The 21,881-nt window shown below is 41.9% G+C and overlaps 1 protein-coding gene across 17 annotated transcripts in view; it reads left to right on the forward strand.

Annotated features, from left to right (window-relative positions):
• adgrl2a (adhesion G protein-coupled receptor L2a) overlaps positions 1 to 21,881 on the forward strand; it is a 96,187-nt gene that overhangs the window by 65,038 nt on the left and 9,268 nt on the right. For 9 of the 17 annotated variants that reach the window (XM_086225405.1, XM_086225397.1, XM_086225392.1 and 6 more), the window contains 13 exons: positions 6,931 to 7,227; positions 7,863 to 7,966; positions 8,533 to 8,718; positions 8,916 to 8,954; positions 10,682 to 10,865; positions 11,516 to 11,638; positions 12,070 to 12,269; positions 12,925 to 13,098; positions 14,398 to 14,604; positions 15,301 to 15,521; positions 16,180 to 16,246; positions 20,165 to 20,256; positions 21,555 to 21,599. In XM_086225405.1, coding sequence (XP_086081531.1) covers positions 6,931 to 7,227; positions 7,863 to 7,966; positions 8,533 to 8,718; positions 8,916 to 8,954; positions 10,682 to 10,865; positions 11,516 to 11,638; positions 12,070 to 12,269; positions 12,925 to 13,098; positions 14,398 to 14,604; positions 15,301 to 15,521; positions 16,180 to 16,246; positions 20,165 to 20,256; positions 21,555 to 21,599 — 1,939 coding nt within the window. The remainder of the gene's footprint in view (positions 1 to 6,930; positions 7,228 to 7,862; positions 7,967 to 8,532; positions 8,719 to 8,915; positions 8,955 to 10,681; positions 10,866 to 11,515; positions 11,639 to 12,069; positions 12,270 to 12,924; positions 13,099 to 14,397; positions 14,605 to 15,300; positions 15,522 to 16,179; positions 16,247 to 20,164; positions 20,257 to 21,554; positions 21,600 to 21,881) is intronic. The other 8 variants (XM_086225407.1, XM_086225393.1, XM_086225406.1 and 5 more) reach the window with 3 other exon arrangements.

Genomic DNA, 21,881 nt, shown 5'->3' on the forward strand with positions numbered 1-21,881 from the left:
ATCATTGAGTGTCGATTTTATGATGTCTTGTGATATTGCTCTCTTAACATCATGACTCACTGGTTTCAGTGTTGATTTGGGTTTAAAGGGGATTTTAACTGGCGTAATAAACTTGCTCACACGGTCTCCGATATTACTTTGTGGAACAATACCTAACCAGCCAATCTCTGGTAGCATTAAAGTCTGTGCGGGACAGGAGGGGGTGGGGGGGCTTCACCTGTTTCCACTGAAGTCTGATAATAACCTCTGCTGCTCCTCCAGCGTCAAGCATCGTAACACGTAAGGGCCAGTTGTCGTCAGACCTCTGAATAAAACACCTTTTTTTTAAAAATATTTTACACCAAAGTTGCATTCACCCTTCTACAACGTCTCACTGGCTTATGTTAAACTCTGATCCGCAGTGTTGCCGCTGAATGATCAACACTGACGACCTACAAGTACACGGCAACAGCAAACCTGCGGTTATGATTGAGAATGTCACAAAGAGTTGTTTTACATAAAAGAGAGCGGAGAGGGGGTGTGATTGTAGTTTCACTGAGCCCTGTAGCCAAGGGGATCCACAGCCTCTTGTTTGATTACAGTCTAACTGTGAAACAAGGCGCATTAAAAGAATTATTACTCAGACATCACATTGGTCCCCCATCACTCCCTGACACACGCCTTTGAGGAGATTTATTTCACACAAGCCTGATTATAGTGCCAGTGTTTGTCTGTGTTTCTCTAATCTGTGTATATGCGGGTGCGCGTATACACAAACTTATTTTAGTGCCTCTGTGAATCTGTGTGTGTGTGTGAGAACCACTGAAATAGAACCCCCCCCCCCTTGTGTGTACAGCATTAAATATCAGTCTGCTCGGCACTCTTGGAGTTAATACTTGAAATTTGAGGCACGTACAGTACAGAGAAAGCTGCAAGCAGAGAAAAAAAAAGCAAGCTGTAGTCTGGCAGCTGCTATGTCTGTTCTTTATACTTTGGTGTCATTTTGTGTGTGAGGGTGTATACGAATGTTTACATGGGGGTATAAGAGTGTGCTTTGGTGAATGTTGGTGTGCATTCCGCCTGCCTGCATGCTTGTGTCCGTATATGAATCAATGTGTGTTGTGAAATAGTAAGTGACATAATCCAGCTATTAGGTTTTGTTTCCTAAGACATGCTGGTATACATATCATACGTTCCATCAGACCGACGTGACTCATGGGAAATGATATGAATTTTTTCACTCAGCTTTCTTAATATTTACTGCAGATACGCAAGCAATCAAATGCTGTGTTCCCCTCCCCTACAAATGCAGCCCACAGTGAAAGACGTGGAATCCAATTTCCTTTGGGTATTATTGTTATTATTGGTAGATATCAAAATGCATCACAAACATATTATAAATCATCACACTACTTCATACTCAAGAACAACTCAATTTCCATATGAACTTGGAAGCAAGGCTACATCCGGAGACCAATAAGTGCAACGCACTCTTGCAAAAGATATTTCAGCAGCCGAGCCGCATTAGCGGAGGAAGTAATTTACACTTTTTTGTTGTTTTTTTTTTTTTTTCACAGTTCAACACCTTATTTCAATTAACCTATGCTCTACGGTGAATGACCCGAAAACTGATAGGTTATTCATTTATTTTCCATTTCCACTGGCTTCTGTCCCTTCACAAAGACCGAGCATGGCTCCTTTCTAATGACAGGCTTTGAATTGTTTGAGGTTCCATTGACTTATTAACTCCTGCGATTCCTCTTCCAGGAGGAGATGATTACCACTCAAGAGCCAACCTACAAAAAAAAGACATCATTCTTTTACCTTTTTTTCAAGACCTAAGTCTCCCTTAAAACGGGAACAAAGAGCTGAATCTCCTAAACTGTCTCGTTTCATATCGTCATGAGATTATTCCATGGCAGAGCAAAAGGAGGGGATGAAAGAGATTGAATCAGTCTTTTTAACTTTTTATGTGGCAAATTAAGTGAAACAAGCTTAATATGTTCCCTTAACAATTTTCCCCCCACATCCCTAGAAAGATAAACAGCACCTGATAATGTGTGTGAAACATTACCCTGATGAAGAACCATGTGGTGCCTACTGAAAGAAAAGCCATTAAGCATAATATAAAAGACACACATGCTGTCTGTTTTCATTTGTCACCTTCGTACGACTACTGAATCCTTGTAAAGTCTCATTGGGGATTGTGTGTGTGTGTTTCTGAGTGCTTACGTGTGCGTGTGCACGCACACATGTGCTCTGACAATACTCGACAAGCCGAGTCCCTCTCTTGGATTGCTGTCTCATTGTCTGTCATCAGTCTTAGACCTATAACCCCAGCGGTAATAACAGAAACCACTGAGATACATTCAAGTGCAACAATGTGTGGGCGTTGAATCACACAAAGAGGTTATGAATAAGTCTGCCCTGAATATTGGCGGTGCTTAGGAGAATATCATTCCACGCGCTCACACTCTATGACAGCTAATTGAAGGTTCCCCTTGGGCTGAGTGCAGCAGAGACATAATAATCAAGGATCCTGTCCTGGTTTCACTACACACACCAAAAGTGGGATTCAAGTCTTTTGTCATAATCAAAGCTTGTATGGAGAAAAGACACTCAGACATGTGCTACCAGACGCACTCCTCACAGTGGCCGCTTAAACACCAGTCCGTTCAGACATCTATGTGAACAAGTGTTTTAATACCTGTGGGTTAATTCCTGACAGCTTTCATTGGATTAAATTTAACCAAGCTATGGCATAAAGGTAATAAGATTATTGTTCTGCTGGCAGGATTATGGACTGACACACAATGTACACAGGAGCTGCAGTGGTCAGGAGGCTGTATTGTTTATGCACGAATCTCTTTGGGAAGTCTAGCCTACATTAATATTAGCCTCTTTTTCACACAGGAAAGAGGATTAGTTTACATCATAAACATGAAGTGAAACCTCCCAACAGGATTATTTTAGCCCCTTTCACTTATGTCCTTTTCATTCTGTTTCTCGTTAATGAAGCCTTTTAACAACAAGCCCCATTCTATGACACTGAACACAAATGAGGATGACGACTTTTTAGGAATGCCAGCACAGCTTTTCTGTCTAGCACAGTCCTGACATTGGCACAGCAAATCCACGCCGTCCCCATTACCCAAAGCCAAACCCATCCAGTTTGCTTTGGGGAAATCCCTCTCAAATGTAATGCTGTGTTTCCCCTAGGATGGAGTCATAGTCGCTGAGGTGACGCTTGTGTGTGCGTGTTTGTTCAAAGTTTGGTTGGTTTCTATTTGTCCGCTTGCTGCAAAAGAGCCTAAATACAACAAATAGCTTCCAGTGACGGCATTTCTTTTGAGGAATAATGTGTAACAGTGTCCTTCTGAGGAAATTAGTCCATTTGAGATCGTCACAGTGGCCCTGGTGCGCAGTGAAGAAATAAGGAGTATTTTCATCAAGGGGGATTTAAAAAAAAAAAAAAAAGATTATGACCATTTTTATGATACGATTTCTGTACTCTGATCAAATATGTGCATTTGCTGGCAACTTACATGTAAATAGCTATTCCACCTTAAAATTCAGTCCAACTAAAATTAGCCTGGATCAATGATGATGATACCAATTTGAGGAGCAGCAGCAGCAGGATACGATGTGTCTTGTCTCTGGTCTTGAGAAATCGGAGCATTTATCCACAGACAGTCGAGGCTAAACTGTAGAAATGCTACACGCCGATGTTATTGCTAACTTCGCACTGTCACACGCGCTAGCGCTAATATTATGCACATAACCCGCACACTGAATTATTTTTCAGAGAGTTTGCTATATATACTTGTGAGCACACCTCAAGGTTTACATCCTCTGAAATCAAATTAATTTTCAGAATTTGTGATTAGCATCGCCAGCTAGTTTACTGGGTTTGTTGTTTCAAGTGTGCTGATTTTCACACTCTGTCTCTGCCTCTGAGAACATTACACACCTTCACCGTATGTATTAAGGTACACAGGGACAGATTGGAGGAAACCATCATTCAGCCTCTGACATGGAAGCAGAGGTAGTAATTTTCCAGAATCATCCGGTCCAAGTGAAATGGACAAAGCTGGAACAGCTCGCTCAAAACATTAAAAGTGCTTTTAGGTTACCTTCCTCTTTTGCAGAATGCTGGGCAGCATTACACAGTAAGACAAAAATGAGTCATGTTGCCAAATCTCTTGATGTAAAATAAGTCAGACACGTTTCTCATTTATATGCCTTACACACAGGTGAGTGATTGACGTGGATATGAAACGCCCAAAAATAACATAGTGCTAGTTTCTAAAGAGTTGTGCCCTCTCCACCCCCACTTCTCCTCTCCTCAAAAGAAAAAAAAAAGAATGCAGCAGCGGCAGCGGTCATATTTCTGCATGCAGGGGGAAACGCTGGAACGCATTATGAAAGCCAAACACATTATTGTAACCTAGTATTACCAGTCTACATTAATTACCCCCATGGTTTCACTGCTGATAGAAGGTAGCGATGGAAGAAAAAAATAGCACTAAAGAGGTTTTATTGTACATGTTGTAACTAGACCACAGAGCTCAACATCCCAGCGAGCCATGGCAAGCCGCCCTCTCCAGTGAGGGATGTAGACAAGATATAGTTGTAAGTTGACATGCTAAAGGAATGTGCTTGGTTTACAGCAGATGGCTCTTTGATTTATTGGCTGTAGGTGCAAGCCGTTTATCTTAAATCATGCTGCCAAACAGCAATTCATTTTCATTTTATTTCTGTCGAGATTCTAAACTCCCCACCCATGGAGACAGGGATCTTAACATTATCATCTTTCATTCTTTGGAAATGAGAGACCTATAAAAGGCCCCACAGTTTCTTGGGAATTTGTTTGGATGTTAGCCAAGCAACTCTGACCCAGATGTTTGAAAAAAAATGGTAAAAATGATGATAAAAATATATACACACCGTGTGGATACACATGAATTTTCTTTACATGCTGTCTTTACTGAATATAACCTAACCAAACCTTTGCAAAGCTTTTTTTTTCTTCTTTCTTTCCTTCTTTTTTTGTGATGACTGCTTTCACCTCTGTAAGTCTTCTCAGTGAGTCATGGTAAAATAATGGTTATAGCAATGAAGGGTATTGGTGCAGAATATAGACAGGCATTTTTTCCCAGCCAGCTAAATGCTAGTGCTGAAAGGACACTAAGCATAGATTGTCTCTCCCGCCCGTTTTGACAGGCTGTGCAGCCGAGAAATTCACTGTGTTGAGTAAAAGGATGCAGGAAAGGCAGGAGGGAGGAGAGCAGAGGAGGCTGAGGCTAAGCCAGGAAGCCAGATCTGCCTTCAGCTCAGTGTCCATACAGCCAGTCAGCTGTCTTACACCTTCAAGTCACCTGCTTGTGTGTGTGTGTGTTTGTGTGTATGTTGTTCTATAGGCCCCACATGGAGTGAGCACATAGAGTCATCTCCTCTGGTCAATAGAGCCTAATTCGCCACAGGGTGCAGCCAGCCTCAAAGGCGATTTCTCCTCAGCTCAACTCTCTCATCCACACCGTGGGGTCTATGGTGATAGCGGTAGTATGTATTGGGGGGTCAGAGGGGGGGATGCTATCAGTCAGACCTATTATCCAATGGATTGCAATAGATATGGAGGTGTTACTGCCTGTGGTCTGGCTCTCTTTCCTCCAATCTTCCAGAAACTCTTTTCTTGTCCTCCTCCTCCATCTTAGCTATATTCTTCTTAAATTTTCCTGTCATCATCATGCGTTTGTGGTGAGCCCCCCCCCCCCCCCCCCTTTCTCTTTGACTGGGTTTCATCGATGTTTTCACTGCTGGTTGTACTACTGCGAAGGGCTGTGCTCAGCTCAAGCAGTGTAACAGCACCTCTTCACATTCTCTGCATGCTCTACAAGCAGCCTAATGGAGGAAATCAAAGTGCTCAAATGCGATTAGATTCACTATGCTCATTGCATTCCAATCAGAGCCCCTGTGATTGATAAAACCAACCCTTTTAAATTCAAACAGCAAACATTTTTTTTTCGTACTTGCAGAACAAATTTATATCGTTTAGTTTGTGTTTATCAACATTTAATCTATGAAACTCCCCCATGTTCAACTTTTATGAAATGTAATTACAGTACTACTTCTCTGATGTGTCACATGAAAAATGTCTTCCTAGTTTTTCCTTAGTGACTCATGTTAAATGTAAGAAGTGTACTATTTTCTACTTTCCGGGGACAGAAACATATTGTTTTTGCCTGAGGCATTGCATGAGTTACTGCACACCTGCTTTATCAGAGTTGGAGTTGTTGGGAGAAACAGCTGTAAAAAGAATGTTCAGGCACTATGACTACACATGCAGGTTCTGTGGTGCTCCACTGAAATTTAATCAGCCATGCCACAAAATCTCCCAGGCAAGAATGATTGCCAGCTAGGAGGATGTTACTGTAATTATTGTCTTGTTCGCTGCAGACTGAGTGCCTTGGATAAGCCATAGTCAACGGGAAGGCAAATACGCTTGTTGAACAAAGCACTTAGCAGCAATTTACACAACAGGATACTTGGATGTATAAGCATTACAGTGTTGAACATGATGAGAAAAAAAATTAGGAATGTTACTCACAGGGGGAACTGTTATGATTTAGAAGTACACCAGGGCGTCTGCCTACCAGAAGGTCAAGTTTGAACACCTGCTAAAGTGTTAGCAATGTAGCTCATATGCGCCACATAGGCACCTTGTGGGGGTGCCGTATAAATGTGCTGACCTTAGACTGCAACTTCACTTCAAAATAAACTTTTTTTTTATTCTTTTTTTTGTTACAGCGCTGCATAAAGTTTTTATGCAGATTGATACATGTCCCAAAATCATAGAAGCATTAATGTTTTCTCTTTTCTCTTCTCGCTGCATCACATACTAAAATAGTTCCCCACCCAAACATAACAGCTGTTTATCTTCTCTTTTGGCAGCTCCACCTCTGTCAGAAGCCACCGTTTCCCCGCAGCCGCAAAGAACTACAACCACCACCACAACAACCACCGTGCACTGGGGTGTGGCCAACACTACCACCACAACAGGGCTTAAGGAGGTCAACAAGGGAATGCCCAAACCGCCTCCTGTGATTCCACAGACTACTTCCCCTCCACCCCTGGAGTCGTTCCCTTTACCTGAGCGCTTCTGTGAGGCAACTGAGAGAAGAGACATAATGTGGCCTCAGACCCAAAGGGGCATGCTCGTGGAGCGACCTTGTCCTAAGGGAACACGAGGTAAACAGGGCTCCTCTCACCTCAGGGTGGTCTGACCTGAAAGCATCCCTGGAGAACATCTGAGTTTGTTAGATTTGTCTGATATTCTTGCATGCAATGATCACTTAATCTATGAAGAGCACAGGCTTTAATGGGTGCGTGGGGAATTGGTGAAGACACTATAATGGTGTTAGGCTTTTTGCTGTTGCTGTGTCGAAACATGATTAAGCAATCTGTAACGGCGCTGTAGCAGTGGAGCTGGCTCAGCTGTTTCTCCTGGAGCTTGCGTGGCGACATGCTCTCTCTCATTTGATTGTGTATGAAATTGTGTTAGGACTCAGAGTTCATCAGGCACAGGGCTAATTAGGACAGGAAAAATAGCTTCCCATTTCCAGCAAAAAACAGACACAAAGCCGCTGGAAATACTTTGAGAAATCACTGCACAGGGAAGAAAACATATACTGATATTTCTGAGCATATTTGTCTGTGCGGTAATTCTCAGATGAATCGAAGAAGCTGCATGTTTATTTGTTGTTCGTGTGCGATCGGTTCTTTTTATCAGCATCCTTGTCCTTTGTTGCCTTTTCAAAGACTGAGTGGGGAAACAAATTTGACTTGATTAAACTTGACTATTCTGTTCTTGTTTTCCCTGTCAGGCACAGCCTCTTATTTATGTGTCCTTTCCACTGGGGCCTGGCACCCAAAGGGCCCTGATCTCAGCAACTGTACTTCCCACTGGGTCAACCAAGTAGCCCAGAAGGTCTGTATGAGCTTTGTCTCACTGTTTTGTTTCTAAGTTGAATGTGCTTCTTAAAAACATTGTGGAAGTAGACAAAATAATAGGACCATCTCCCTGTATGGGATTTACAGTTAGAAAAAAAAATGGCCACGAGTCTGCTGTTTTAAAGCCATAACGTTATATAATTTCATCAGTCATTTATTTAGTAGATATTCTGGTTTACAGTGCGACATGGCAAAAAGAGATCAGAATTAGAAAATTCCAAAGGACGTGTCAGGTATATGCAGTACTTGTATTGCCTCATAGTCCTCCACATTAAGATGTATCATTTGTTTCTCCTTTGAATGTGTGTCATCGATGTAAGCGCAGTTATCACACTGAGCTGTCTGTGTTTTTGAATTACAACCATGGCAACTTCTCCATGAGAAGAAAACATCAAGGCTCCTTTTTTTTAAATAACTGACTGGCATTTCAAGCACTCATTCAAGTGTGATTCGATGTCAAAAACAGGGCTCTAAAGAACCCTCCAAGAGTGTCTTGCATTCTTGTGAACATTCCTTCATTCTCTCCCCTCTCCTCGGCTGCAGATCCGTAGCGGTGAAAATGCTGCTAACTTAGCCAACGAGTTAGCCAAACATACCAAAGGCCCAATCTTTGCCGGGGACGTCAGCTCCTCGGTGCGTCTAATGGAGCAACTGGTGGACATTCTGGATGCTCAGTTGCAGGAACTTCGACCCAGCGAGAAGGATTCGGCAGGGCGGAGCTTCAACAAGGTAACCATCTCCAACAACAACAACAACAACAAAAAAAGGAGATGGTGAATTTTTTTCAAAATAACTAAAGTTTCAAGGCTCAGGTGCTTTTACTGTACATGACAAATGCCTCCACTGAGTTCAAATTCATGAACTTCTGCAAATTATGTGTCTATTTTGTATCTGTTCTTTTTCTTGTCACAATAAAAAAAAAAAAGCTTCAAAAACGAGAAAGGACATGCAGGGCATACATGAAGGTACTGGAGCAATGCTACTGCCTGCTATGCTATGCTGCCCCTCCTCTCCTCTTGTGCTACACGCTCCAGCTCAGCAGCATGAATGCTCTGCACTATCATACACTCCCTCTTCTCCATCCTGGCTGTTTTGTTTTGTTTTTCTTTTTTGTGTTTGTTAATTATCTTAAACACATGCAAGTCATACCCAAAGTAAAACACAAGTCATCTCCGAATGTGACGATGGCTTTTGAATGTTGTCTTGTGTGTCCCTCCCTCCCTTTCTATGTTGAGAACAATGCGGCATTTTTACTTATTACAATTTGCACGTCTGGTATCGTAACACTGCAACTCAAACGAACGTTCCCTTCTTGTATTCTACTCATCATTTATTTGCTGAAATATCTGTTGCTTGTAACAACGTTTTAATGTAAAGCACTTGTGAATATCAAATCAAATTGTGATTTTTGAACACTTTTTTTTCAAGGACCGTCAAGTTACATCTTACCGTTATTGCAAAGTAAGAATTGTTGCTCGTGTTTCACAAGGACGCAGGGTTTAGACCTCATGTGTAGCATACACGGTTTTGATAGATCAAAGCTCCCTTTTTTTCCCTTTTCCTGAATAGTATGAGGTTGCGCGTCAAGGTATTTCAGCCATATATATCCTCTTCCATGAGGGACGTTCGTGTCCTCCACCGACCACCAATGTCACCCCCCTCAATCCACATCTCTCCTTCGGGAGGGTATTAAAATGGATTGAGCTGAGTAGCCAGTTAATGGCCGTGAGCGTGTAAAAAGCTAAAGGAAGGAAGGAAGAAATGCATATATATAGTGACGCCACCCCTCCTGAATTGTCACATCATCTTCTCGTTTTAATGTCACAACGTGTAGCGGAGGTAGTGACAGTAGTAGGTAAGTCATGCCTGTGGAGATGACAACCTTTTCCTTTTTTAAGACGGTCCGGACTGAGAGGATCTGGGACAGACATTGTTGATTCAGCAGTATCTGAGATCTGCCATACTTGATGCACCATCACATTAGCTGCCCGCTCCCCACACACCACCACCCCGCCCCCACCCCACTCCACCCCTTTTGCATCACCCATCACTGGCATTGATTACCTGATTAGACACATTGATTTGGTTATTTCCTGAAGAAAACCCAGCGTCGCCTGGATCCGACGCCCAATTTATCTGTTGTCTGTCCAGGAGCGGGTTCAGGTTGCAAAAGGCGGGAGAAATATCTGCATGAGGAGAAGCAGCTCAATTGAAGGATCGACATTTGGCTTCAGTTTATTATTGACTAGTGTTTGCATTTTAGTATGCACGAGAATGTTGCAGCTCCAAGTTTCCACATGCTCAACTGAATTTTGCAATAAGGGAACTTTAATGAGGAAAGTATATCCCTAATATCCTATGATCGCATCAGAACTGCTAAGCACACTGTGATACAGAGTGTTTGCCCTGATGAAGCGTCCTTGAAAAAGAAACTGAATCCACCCCCCCCTCCCAAGTGATGCTCCTCCCTCCCTCCCTCTGCAGCTCCTCCCTCATCTATTTCGTTCATCACATGTCTATAATACCATATATGTATTTTAAAAGTATTCTTTTCTAATCATTTTAATCTCTGATGTTTTTCCTCAGCACAGCATTATACCCATTTCATTTCTGCATGTCCACTACTCATGTGTGCATCCTCATTTCCACTCGAGTGGCTCACGTGTGTGTTTTTTTCAATGCTTCAACACAGGCTATTGTGGACACTGTAGATAACCTGCTGCGACCGGAGGCTTTAAAGTCATGGCACGACATGAACAGCACCGAGCAAACACACGCCGCCACCATGTTACTAGATACCTTGGAGGAAGGGGCCTTCGTCCTTGCTGACAACCTCATGGAGCCTGCCATTGTCAAAGTTCCTGCAGACAATATAAGTGAGTGGGGGGAGTGGGGGGGTGGGTTGTGGTAAGCAAACGGCATGTCCTCATGACTGATGCCAGCTCTGTTAATTTTATTGCTTTCAATTCAGAGAGAGAGGGGGGAAAAAATCTTGTGATCGGCCACATAATAAAAAAAGGACTTTGTGTTCATCATCAGCATTTAAACCTCGAGGGAAGAGAAAACTACGCGTATAACGTTTAACGAGTCGCTTACTGACAAAGTGATGAATACCAAACAATTAAATAGACTGGATTCTCTTATTGTGCATGCTTAGTTTATAAATGTATTCGTCTAGACCTTGTAACTCTATACATTAATGTGAACATTAGCCTGCTGTGGAGTTGTTTATCCTCCTCCTCTTCCTCCTTTTCTTCCCCTCATTTTCTTCAGCTGTTAGAGCACACAAGAAGAGCTCTTTCTCAGTTTTTTTAAAATTCTTTTTGTTTTTTTGTGCGCCGCTTCATTTATTGCCACTCGTAATGTTCGCTAAAAATCAATTGATCACTTAAGGATTCACTTTTTAATTGTACAGATGAGAAAGATTCAAGACATCTTTGGTCGATGTAACCCTTCAGGAAGAATGTTTTTGCATCTTTTTTTAAGCTCTTTCCACTCTTTTCCCCCCTTCATCTTCACCTGACAGTCCTGGATGTGTATGTACTCAGCACGGATGGCCAAGTGCAGGATTTTAAATTCCCTCAATCCAGCAAGGGCGGCATCTCAATCCAGCTCTCGGCCAACACCGTGAAGCTCAACAGCCGGAATGGTAAGATTCCTAAAAGTAAAAGAAACTCAGTCAGTATCATATTCTTGTAATTCAGAGAGTAAAGACTGTGAAATGTGTGTTTGGCCTTTACTCTGGTGCTTGTTTCTCTGCAAATATGACTCTGAACAACAATTCATCCGAAAACCCCCTCAAGCACTGTGATGAGGGCCAAAAAAAAAACCAAAAAAAAACCAAGAGATCACATTTAAAAACCTTCTGTCTTTGCTTTTCACCCATCTGTCTCTCTCTCTCTCTTCCTTTTCAATTGTTGGAGTGTTTTATATTGAATATTTAAATTGAATTGATGTGTTCTACTCATTTTTTTTCCATCACATTTGTATCGTCGAAATGCTTCAGGAATCTTTTTCTTCCCTTAACCCTCTCGTGTCTTTCTTCCTTTTTTTGTTATTTATCTGTCCGTCTCTAAACAGGAGTTGCCAAGCTGGTGTTTGTGCTTTACAAAAATCTGGGTCAGTTCCTCAGTACAGAAAACGCCACCATCAAGATGGAAAACGAAGCTTCAGGTCGCAACGTATCCGTCAACTCTGACATCATTGCTGCCTCAATCAACAAAGAATCCAGCCGTGTGTTCATTAATGACCCGGTGGTTTTTACCCTGGAGCACATTGATGTAAGTGTCCCTGCTGGAATGAATGGAGAGGTCATATTAAAAACACCGGGAGGGAACATCCAGAGTAGACAGAGATCTGCAATTTGAATTGTAAATGTCTGGCTAGGTCAGTCTGCAGTTTATTTAAGTCATTGAACATCAAATTAAAGGAGCCTTTAGAACCTAAGTGAATTCTTAATGAAAACTAATTCTTTAATCAACATTGGGATATAAATGATACCCATTTTCTTTTATAGTGGGGGAAATTAACTCCTAGATTAGCTGTACAATCTAGGATGAAATTACTGGAGCACCAATTATCTTTCGTCTTTTAAAGTTGTCACTAGAGTTCCCAGTGGGCCAATGTGTGACTCCATTCTTTATCAGAGAAATTGTGCAATTCCAAAGACATGCTGTCAAACAATTATGCTCCTCTGTTATTAAATCCTCATATAACTAACTATGCTTCGGTTGATTTGGCAAGCATGTGCCAAATGAGATACAACATATGAATTGCCTCATAAGAGCTGTGAAGTGAAAAATTCTCATCCGTATCAGTGTGAGAAAAAGAATACTTTGTATGAGTAGGGGGTAAATGGCCTCTGTGTTCTACATGTACTTCAATTCCAGGCAGTCAATTATTGGGACACTTAACCATATCTCTTGTTATCTGCAGATGGAGCACTACTTCAACTCCAATTGCTCCTTCTGGAATTATTCTGAGAGGAGTATGATGGGCTACTGGTCCACCCAAGGCTGCAGACTCCTGGACTCCAATAAAACGCACACCACCTGCTCCTGCAGCCACCTCACCAACTTTGCCATCCTCATGGCGCACCGTAAAATCTCAGTATGTCACATTTGAGTTTTCATTGACTTACCGACTCTCAAACTTATTCCTCTGGCTACTCTAAGGTAAATGGTTTTGCACAATGCTGGTTGGTTTTTGATACATGCTGATATTTTACAAGTGACTCTGGCTGATAGGTGATGTTTAGCGCGTGATATTCACATTTCGTACATATTGAAAAACCAATCTAAGGATTATTAATTTGGAAAAGTATTTCTTTATTTCCGAAAGGCTTGAAAAGCCCAAAAGTAATTTATGTATAGCTTCCTGTTAAGATGAGACTTGAGCAAAACATATGTAAATAAATATAAGCCATTGGACTGATAGCGATATATTTAAAATGGCCGATATCTTCCGATTACTGATGAGCTGCGTTCATTCAAACCTCCCTACCCTATCAAATACTTGTATGTTTTCTTTCAGCTGAAATATATATATATATATATATATATAATTTTAGATTTACCCTTAAATGGATGTGAGTTAAAAATGTGAGTGGCAAAAAAACAGATTTTTGTTTGCCAAAAAAAAAAACCAACAACAGCCAGAACGAAAGTTTAAAGGCGGTAACACAACAGTTTTGGATCAATGAAGTTATTCCTACTAATAAAAGTGGAACTGAATCCATTTCATTGAAAACGATAAAGTAGAAAATCCACAGGCTTCATCTCTCTGTGTGAAAATGCATCCTAACACTTTAGCAGTCTGAATTCGACAAATGAAGACGCTATGTTCCTAAGGTGTCACCTTCTTAGTACGAGAGAAAAAAAACAAACCTTTTTTTGTGCTTCAAATAGCTTAGCTTAATGATTCATTTTTAGACTGGAAAAAATAAAAGACTGCATTAAAAAAAAATTCTTTTGGGGTGTAAAACTGGCATGTGAGTATTGTATAAAAATGGACTTTAATTCATAAATTGCTTGGAACAAAAGAGAGGCTTTTGCACACCTGCCAGACTCTGTGGTAGATGCATTAACCTGTGAATGGCCCTCGAGAGCTCTTTGAAATCGGTTCCATGCTGCTTCGTGAGCTAGGTTTTTTTTCTCCACTTTTACATGAGCATATAACAATTTGAAATAATATATTAGCAAATATTATTTTCCCCATGCTGTCCTTAATCAGTCATTCATGTAATATCTGTTTTAATATATTGTTTTAATGCGTTTAAATGAATGTCACAAATAATTTGAAACCTTTGTCACAGAGGGAACATGGAAAAAACAAACAAACACACACATGCGGATTTCAAATGAAGACCGTGTTTTTGTAATTTGGCCCTTTATCTTTCACGTCCCCCAGGTTAACAGACCGCACGAGCTGCTTTTGACTGTCATCACCCGTGTTGGCATCGTGGTGTCCCTCATCTGTCTCACCATCAGCATCTTCACTTTCTGCTTCTTCCGAGGCCTGCAAAGTGATCGCAACACCATCCACAAGAACTTGTGCATCAATCTCTTCATTGCAGAGTTAATATTCCTAATTGGCGTCGATATGACGGAACCCAGGGTAAGCTGGAAGGATTGTACCCTATTGATTGGGTTGTGATTCATTCCCTCTCACTATATCTCCTCGTAACCCCCCACCCCGCCTCCAAAACAAAGCAAAAGACGTTTCAGAGGAAAATGGATGAGACTTTAAGCATTGTTTGTTTCTAACCTTCCCTTCTTGTCCCTGACATGACATGAGTGGGACAGCGCCATTAATACAGATTACTAAGGGGCTATGTCCTCCTCTTGACAGGGTTTTTTTTCTTTTTCACTTAAAGCCACAGCTCCCATGGTTGAGCCTGCAGCATACCATTTTTAACTTTTTTTTTTTTTTCACCTACATTTTCTCCTCAGTCTGGAGGGGCACAAGAACATTTTTTTCCAACATTGGAAGCTGGGAATCAAAGCCTTAGAGATTCTGAGCTTTATGAATTAATCTACTAACTCTAACCTTCCTCGCATCGACAGAGCCCGTGTGGTGAATGAATATTCATACGAATGTGTGATCTGTGATTTGATATAAAAGATATACATTTTTTTGATAAAGAAGCTGTTATGGTGATACATCTTTTTATGTTTAAATTCTATTTGAATTACAAGTTAATCTAAAAAAAAAAAAATTCACACCAGATCTTGGATCATATTTTCATTCCATCTTTGTCTTTTGATTGCCCTTATCCCTTAATCCTTGTTTGTCTTGATTGTTGTGACTCAGATTGGATGCGCCATCATTGCTGGGATCCTTCATTTCTTCTTCTTGGCGTCGTTCTCCTGGATGTGTCTTGAGGGGGTCCAGCTGTACCTCATGCTTGTTGAGGTCTTTGAAAGCGAATACTCACGGAAAAAGTACTACTACGTGTCTGGTTACCTCTTTCCTGCCATTGTGGTCGGCGTCTCTGCAGCTATTGACTACAGGAGCTACGGGACTGAGAAAGCGTAAGTGTGTCTTTCAGAACAAATCCTTGGAAACACAGCGTCGAGGCGCCGGACGTGGGTTTACCTGCTGTGTCTGTACGTGGCAGCTTTTGAAAAGAAATCTTCTCCTCATTTCTGCCAGCGCCTCATGTGATTCCCTGGAGACAGCACCAAAACATTTGAGCTCCTTTCGCCAGGGATGGGCAGCTGTTCAATTTTTTATGTAATTTCAAAGTGGCTAACAGACTCAACACTGTGGTTTGGGGGACGGGGGGGGGGGGGGTGTACAGCTACATTAATGCCTTTCTGCTCAAAGACCCTCCTGTGACCTCTTGTTTGTAAATGCTCTCTTAAAGAGAGGAGCACTGTGCAGAAAAAGCCTTTTACATAGATTAATGGCCGTGTCTTAGCTATCAAGTGGGGCTACTTAGGGTCTTCCCTCTGTTTTGTGCAACTGTATTAATGCTCAACTTGTGAAAGGAGCATTTGAAAGCTTCTCCAGGTTTAAATATTGACTAGAAATTACCCACTGCTGTCAGCCCAAGTAACCCCCCCACACACACACACACAAAAAAAACATATTTATGTTCACGTTCAGAAGCAAGAAGACATTGCTTTTTTAATGGGTGTATGTATGTGTGTGTTGCCTAAAGCTGAAGTGTGTGTTTCCTTGTCATAGGTGCTGGCTAAGTGTGGATAATCATTTCATATGGAGTTTTATAGGACCTGTCACCTTTATCATCATGGTAAGTTTACTTCCTTTGAATACTGAGACTGACAGAGTGAGGAAGGCGCTGAGAGGGTGAGATGAAAGAGATGCCGGGGAGAGATTAAGGAAGTGAGATGGTTGAGCGGAGGAAGAAAATCTGCAGGATTTTTTTTTCCCTTTTGGGGGGGGGGGCTTTCAGTCCCCAATGTGATGACAGGTTAATTTTCTCCCAAAGCAAAGATTTTTGAAGCATCCAACAACAATCTTTCTCTCCCTCTCTCTCTCTCTCTGTCTTTCTCTTTCTTTTTCTCTCTCTCTCACCAGCTGACACAGATCAGGATTTGATAGCCTACTTTACACAACATGAAGTCTCACATTGTTCATGTATACTATTTAAAGTAAATCATCTCCTCACAATAAAGAAAGAAAAAGTAAACAAGAGTGTGTTTCCAGCCCGTACTTTAAAAAAGCCTCTGTTAGATACTCTAACTACTCCTCTACTCTCTCTTTTCCTCCTGCGCATTCTTCTGTGTAGTCTGCTAATACTAAATAGCAGTGACATTGTCAGTGAGAGGAAGAAAAGCAAAGGCGCATCTCTGTTTGGTCAAGGGCCGTTAAGGGTGAAGGACATATAGCATATCATATTGACAGATGTCCCACTGAGGCATGCAATTATTTACTGGTCATGACATCATTATCTCCCGCTCCATCAGAGATGCTCATAAGAATGAGACCGCGGGGAGTCTTACCGCCACTGGAAAAAAAAAAAGAACGGAAGAAATGGGGGTGGTTTAGATAAATCCTCTCTACCTTCAATACCGTGTTTTGCTTTGCCCTCGTCTACATTGAGGGATGAGGAAGCTCTGCAAACTTATCTTGCAGGGAAGGATGGGTTACATTTGTTCAGTACTCTGTTCATTATCCGGCATAATGATCAGCACTGTATCTAGAGATGCGGTGACCTCTGCTGAACATCAAACTGACAATGGAAATATACTGCAGCGAAGGGGCACCCATGTCAAATTCCAGCAAGTCTATGTACACCATTGGCAGACCACTAGCAGCTTTCAAAGTAAAGATATAGTCCAGCTCTTTGCCTGTGTGGTAACAGAATGAATAAAAGAAGAATCTGCTGGCTGAACTGTATTTCACAGTTTTCTCAAAGAGAGACATTGCCACTCGATGTAGTCTTTAAAAATGGAGGAGGAAGTGCACAGATCTGGTGTGTGTGTGTGTGTGTGTGTGTGTGTGTGTGTGTGTGCGCGCCTGTTTGTTTTTTTGGTTTTTTCTTTGTTTCATTGATGTTATTTCCTCTCAGCGCCCAGTTCGAATGTGGGAGCTTATAATTGAGCGAACGGCATTAAAACAAGCGTGTATTTCTCCCTGTCTCAGCAAATGCTCTGTCAGCCACACAGGAATATGTTTCCTTCTCCTAAATTGGACCCTCATTGTTTTCCAATCGTATGTTGCTCCTACAATGATTTGCATGAAAAATGTGTCTGCAGTGAAAATGATGATCAGGATCCCGATGGTGATGACCGGAGAGATAGAATCATGACCCCGCGAGGAGCTAATGTATTGTAGCAGAGCTCAAGTGTGACAGGAATGAGGTTTTGCAGCACTAGCTCGGGCATTGCACACTGCTCCTCTGGTTCTGTGCAACAATTGACTAAAAAAGACAAAGTACTGTGGAAAGGATGATCTCAGGGGAACGTGCAGGAGCAAGGTTTGTCTGCACCACCCCGTGACCCGGGTTTCTCTACAAATTGGCTTTGTCCTTGTCAATGAGGGAGAGGAGAATAGGCACATGAGCAGCAGAAAATGAGAGAAAACAGTGTTATTGTGGCTCATGTGTGGATTCCCACCCGCCACACAAAGTATTTTTGTGTCAAAGAACATTCATTTTGACCTAGGGGGGTCCTACTTTCTCATGGCTACTTCTCTCCTCTCTTTCTCCCTCCTGTTTTTATTTTTCTCCTTCTGGCTGGAGCAGGTCCTAAATGCCAGACTGAAAACAAAAGCTGGTGGAAGGCACTCAGATCCTTGTTCTTAGGCAGAGGTTGCCCTGTCTCTGGGCACAGGGGGTATTAGCTCAATGAAAGGGGAACATGGAAGTAATGAGTGGAGGGGGGGAGCCATTAGTATGCTTGAGATAGCTTCAGCACAAGGCCTCTTGGATCATGACACGTCGCGAGCAGTTCTTATCATCTGGACAGCTCCATCTGCACCTTTAATATTTTATCCCCTGCAGTTCATTTGGAGTTCAGTGTGTACACACACAGTCCACTTCAGAAAAAAGCTTTCTCCTTAGTCCCAGTGTGGCAAGGTGCTTCTGCATGGCTTGCAGTGATGATTCAGAGACAGAAAGACAGAGTGAAGGATAAGGCAAGGCAGCTCTGCTCTAGCGAGGAGGATCCCCCGGGAAGGGCTCCGAAAGCATGTCGGTGGGGGTGGGAACATGTGCCGTGCTGCTAGGTTACTTTAAAGTACTGTGTCCCTCTCCTCTGTCTCATTGGATCCATGTCACCACTCCAGGCTGTGTGAAAGGGTTTTTCAAAAGTCCTCACCCTCCTGTCCCTCCCCTCCTCCCCCACCGTCTGACTCATGCAGGCGTCTGATAGAAATAATGGCTGATGGCTGCGAAACAAAACATAGTTTCACTGCCGTCTGTAATATAAAAGAAGGTTCACGATTCAGGCTTTTTTTTTCCTCCAGTCGTCCCTCTCTTTTACTGCCCAGGTTATTGTGAGCCGCACCATGAGTTGATTGAATGTGGAGAGGTGATGTATTGATCACAGGCAGTCTTTTGATAGCAGCATGCAGCAGAACACAGAACATTTCTGCCCAAGAGTGAATGGCCACGGTCTGAGCCGAGCTCACAAAGGTCATTTATTTCATTCCCTCACGCATCCCCATTTTTCTCTTGGCCAGGGTTATTGTTACACTATGGATAACTGAAATGCACTGTTTTAAAAGGCTCACAGCATAAAAGCTTCCCCACATTTTTGGTTAAACGCCATACATGAAAACGTTGCTTACAGATACATTCGTCTTTGCTACGCGCTGGTGCACTTTTAAATTTATCTATTCTTAGATATTCCTTACAATTTTTTCCTCCAAAGCATGGCTCACAGTACAAACACAGTCTGGTTGGTCTGCTGTGAATGCATGTACACGCCGTGTCAGGGACTAGTTTGTCCCAGAATAAATGTTTTGAAGTAAATTATTTGAAGTGGCTCCTTGCTGGTCCATCCAGCCTTTGTGTCTCTAAATCACAGTATTGATTTTTAAGGTAGAGAATAATACTCTCAGAAACACAGCACGAAGGATCCTTGTCTGAACCTGATATGTGCCACTGGCTCCCTTAAGATTTAATACGTTAAAACAAGCTAGCAAACGCCTGTTCTCCCTCTCCTACTTACATCTTTTTCATTCTTTCTTTTCATTTGTATACACACACACACACACACACACACACACACACACGCAAGAATCGAACAAAATATGCCACATTCCCTCAAGACTTTTATAGCTGCTTATACCTTATAATATTTCACTATGTGCATAAAATGATATGCAGTTGTTTTGTTCAACAAGAGCCTCTCTTATTTCTCCTGCTACTTTTCATCCCCTTCTGACTTCCCCACCCTGCTGTCTGTTTCTTTTTTCTTCCTTTTCTTTTTTTTGGGGGGGCTGTGATGGATTTTAATGCATTCCCATGCTTTTATTGATATAGAATGACACTAAATTTGGCGCCAGTTGGTCCGTCTTTGCCCGACTGGAACGATAGATGTTTATTGGATTAGTCTGTGGACGTGCATAGATTTGAAGGCACTTCTTTTTTTATGCTTAAATAGTTAATACTGAATAGATAAAGTAACAGTTTTACTCTGTCCAGTGGATGTTCAGTCATACATCTTCATGTATTAATACTGCCATTACTCTGATTTGACAGCTCAATCTCATCTTCCTGGTCCTCACAATGTACAAAATGGTGAAGCACTCTACCACCCTGAAACCAGACTCCAGCCGACTGGAGAATATAAAGTAAGTACAGCATCATATGCTGAACACCCACATCCTGCTTATCAGCAATATAACACTGGTGTTGTTCTGCCACTACCCTCAGGAAAAGTCTTTTATTCTTAAGGTAATCATTTTTATAACCTAATAATATTTTGTGAGACCATGCATTGCCTCTCTCACCTCTAAACATATTTCAGTATCTCACGAGCAACAGTAAAATGTAAGAAAATGCATTTTGTTTGTTTTTCAATTGCCCAGATGATTTCATTTTGAGCTTTTCAGATGTGACACAATGTTTGAATTAGACTTGTGGCATGTCTGAGCTGTCACGATGACTATACTGACTTTGTGAGTCTTTTTTGTCCTTTGTTGTTTTGCTCCAAACCACTGTAGCCGCAGGGTTGTAGTGGCATGACATACACACGCACACACACACACACACACACGCGCACACACGCGCACACACACACACACACACACACACACGCACACACACACACACACACACACACACACACACTCAAATGGTAGCTTTTTCAGTGTACCCCACCCTTCCAGAGGGGCTAATGGTGAAATACCTCAACTTGGATGGATGTGTGTGTGTGTGTGTGCGTGTGTGTGTGTGCGTGTGTGTGTGTCTTTACCACTGGAATATGTGAAGCCAATTTTGTAACCATTGCTTTCTATCCAAAATAATTCCAGCCACCAGACCACCTCTTGACTAGTCTTCTGAGTCGCCTCAACATTTATGCTGTACCAGAGGAATGTTTTCTGAAGTCTTAATTGTTTTTTGCACATTGTGAAAAGAGTATTTATTGCTGTATTTTCAGTGTTTCCTCCGTTTGGTTTTTAGATGGTTTTGTAGCACCATTATGTGCGCCATGTGGAAGGGGAAGCAGCCTCGCTATTTTTAATCCCACGTTTATTTTTCCTTAATTTTGCCTGTGATGAATGTGTGTGACATTACAGCGCTGTGGTAAAACTGCAATCAAGACGAACACTCCGAAACGGGCTTATTTAGACCTTCTCTGTTTATTTAAGATGGACTAGTCTCTTATCAAGGAAACCACCGCGCATTTACCAAACGCGGCTGATCGGTGCATTTGAACATGAAATGATTTCTCTGATATTTGTTTTTAGTGCAGAAATGTTTAGTATATTAGTAGCATCAGTGTGGTCTTTTATGTGTTTTTCCCCATGCCTGAAACTCAAAATCTAGCTCCAGTGTCATTGCATGTTGCATGTTAACGGCAACATTAACGCACACCTTCTCCTTTCTCTTCTCCCATCATTCTCTCTGCTCTGCAAATGCCAACCAGTAATTATCGCGTTTGTGATGGCTACTATAATACAGATTTGCCTGGGTAAGCTTTTACTACACACCTCAGATGGACTTTGGGGTTCTTTTTTTTTTTTTTCTTTCATTTATTTTACACTCAACACCACCCACACATAGACGTGCAAATTCAACCACGATGTGCTCTGACCAAGGGCTTTGCTCAGAATTTTTTTGTAATTGATTCATCAACAGCAAAACATACAATTCACAGGCCTTTACACACCCGTATTTTCCTTGTCTGCCCTTGGATCAAAGTTTACATTATCTTACTCAGACGCCAACTAACCCACGCAGTTGCTCGCTGTAA

Source organism: Aulostomus chinensis, chromosome 14, assembly GCF_037954235.1.
Source record: "Aulostomus chinensis isolate RoL2024-O1b breed Wild chromosome 14, RoL_Achi_v1.0, whole genome shotgun sequence".
NCBI lineage: Eukaryota > Metazoa > Chordata > Actinopteri > Syngnathiformes > Aulostomidae > Aulostomus > Aulostomus chinensis.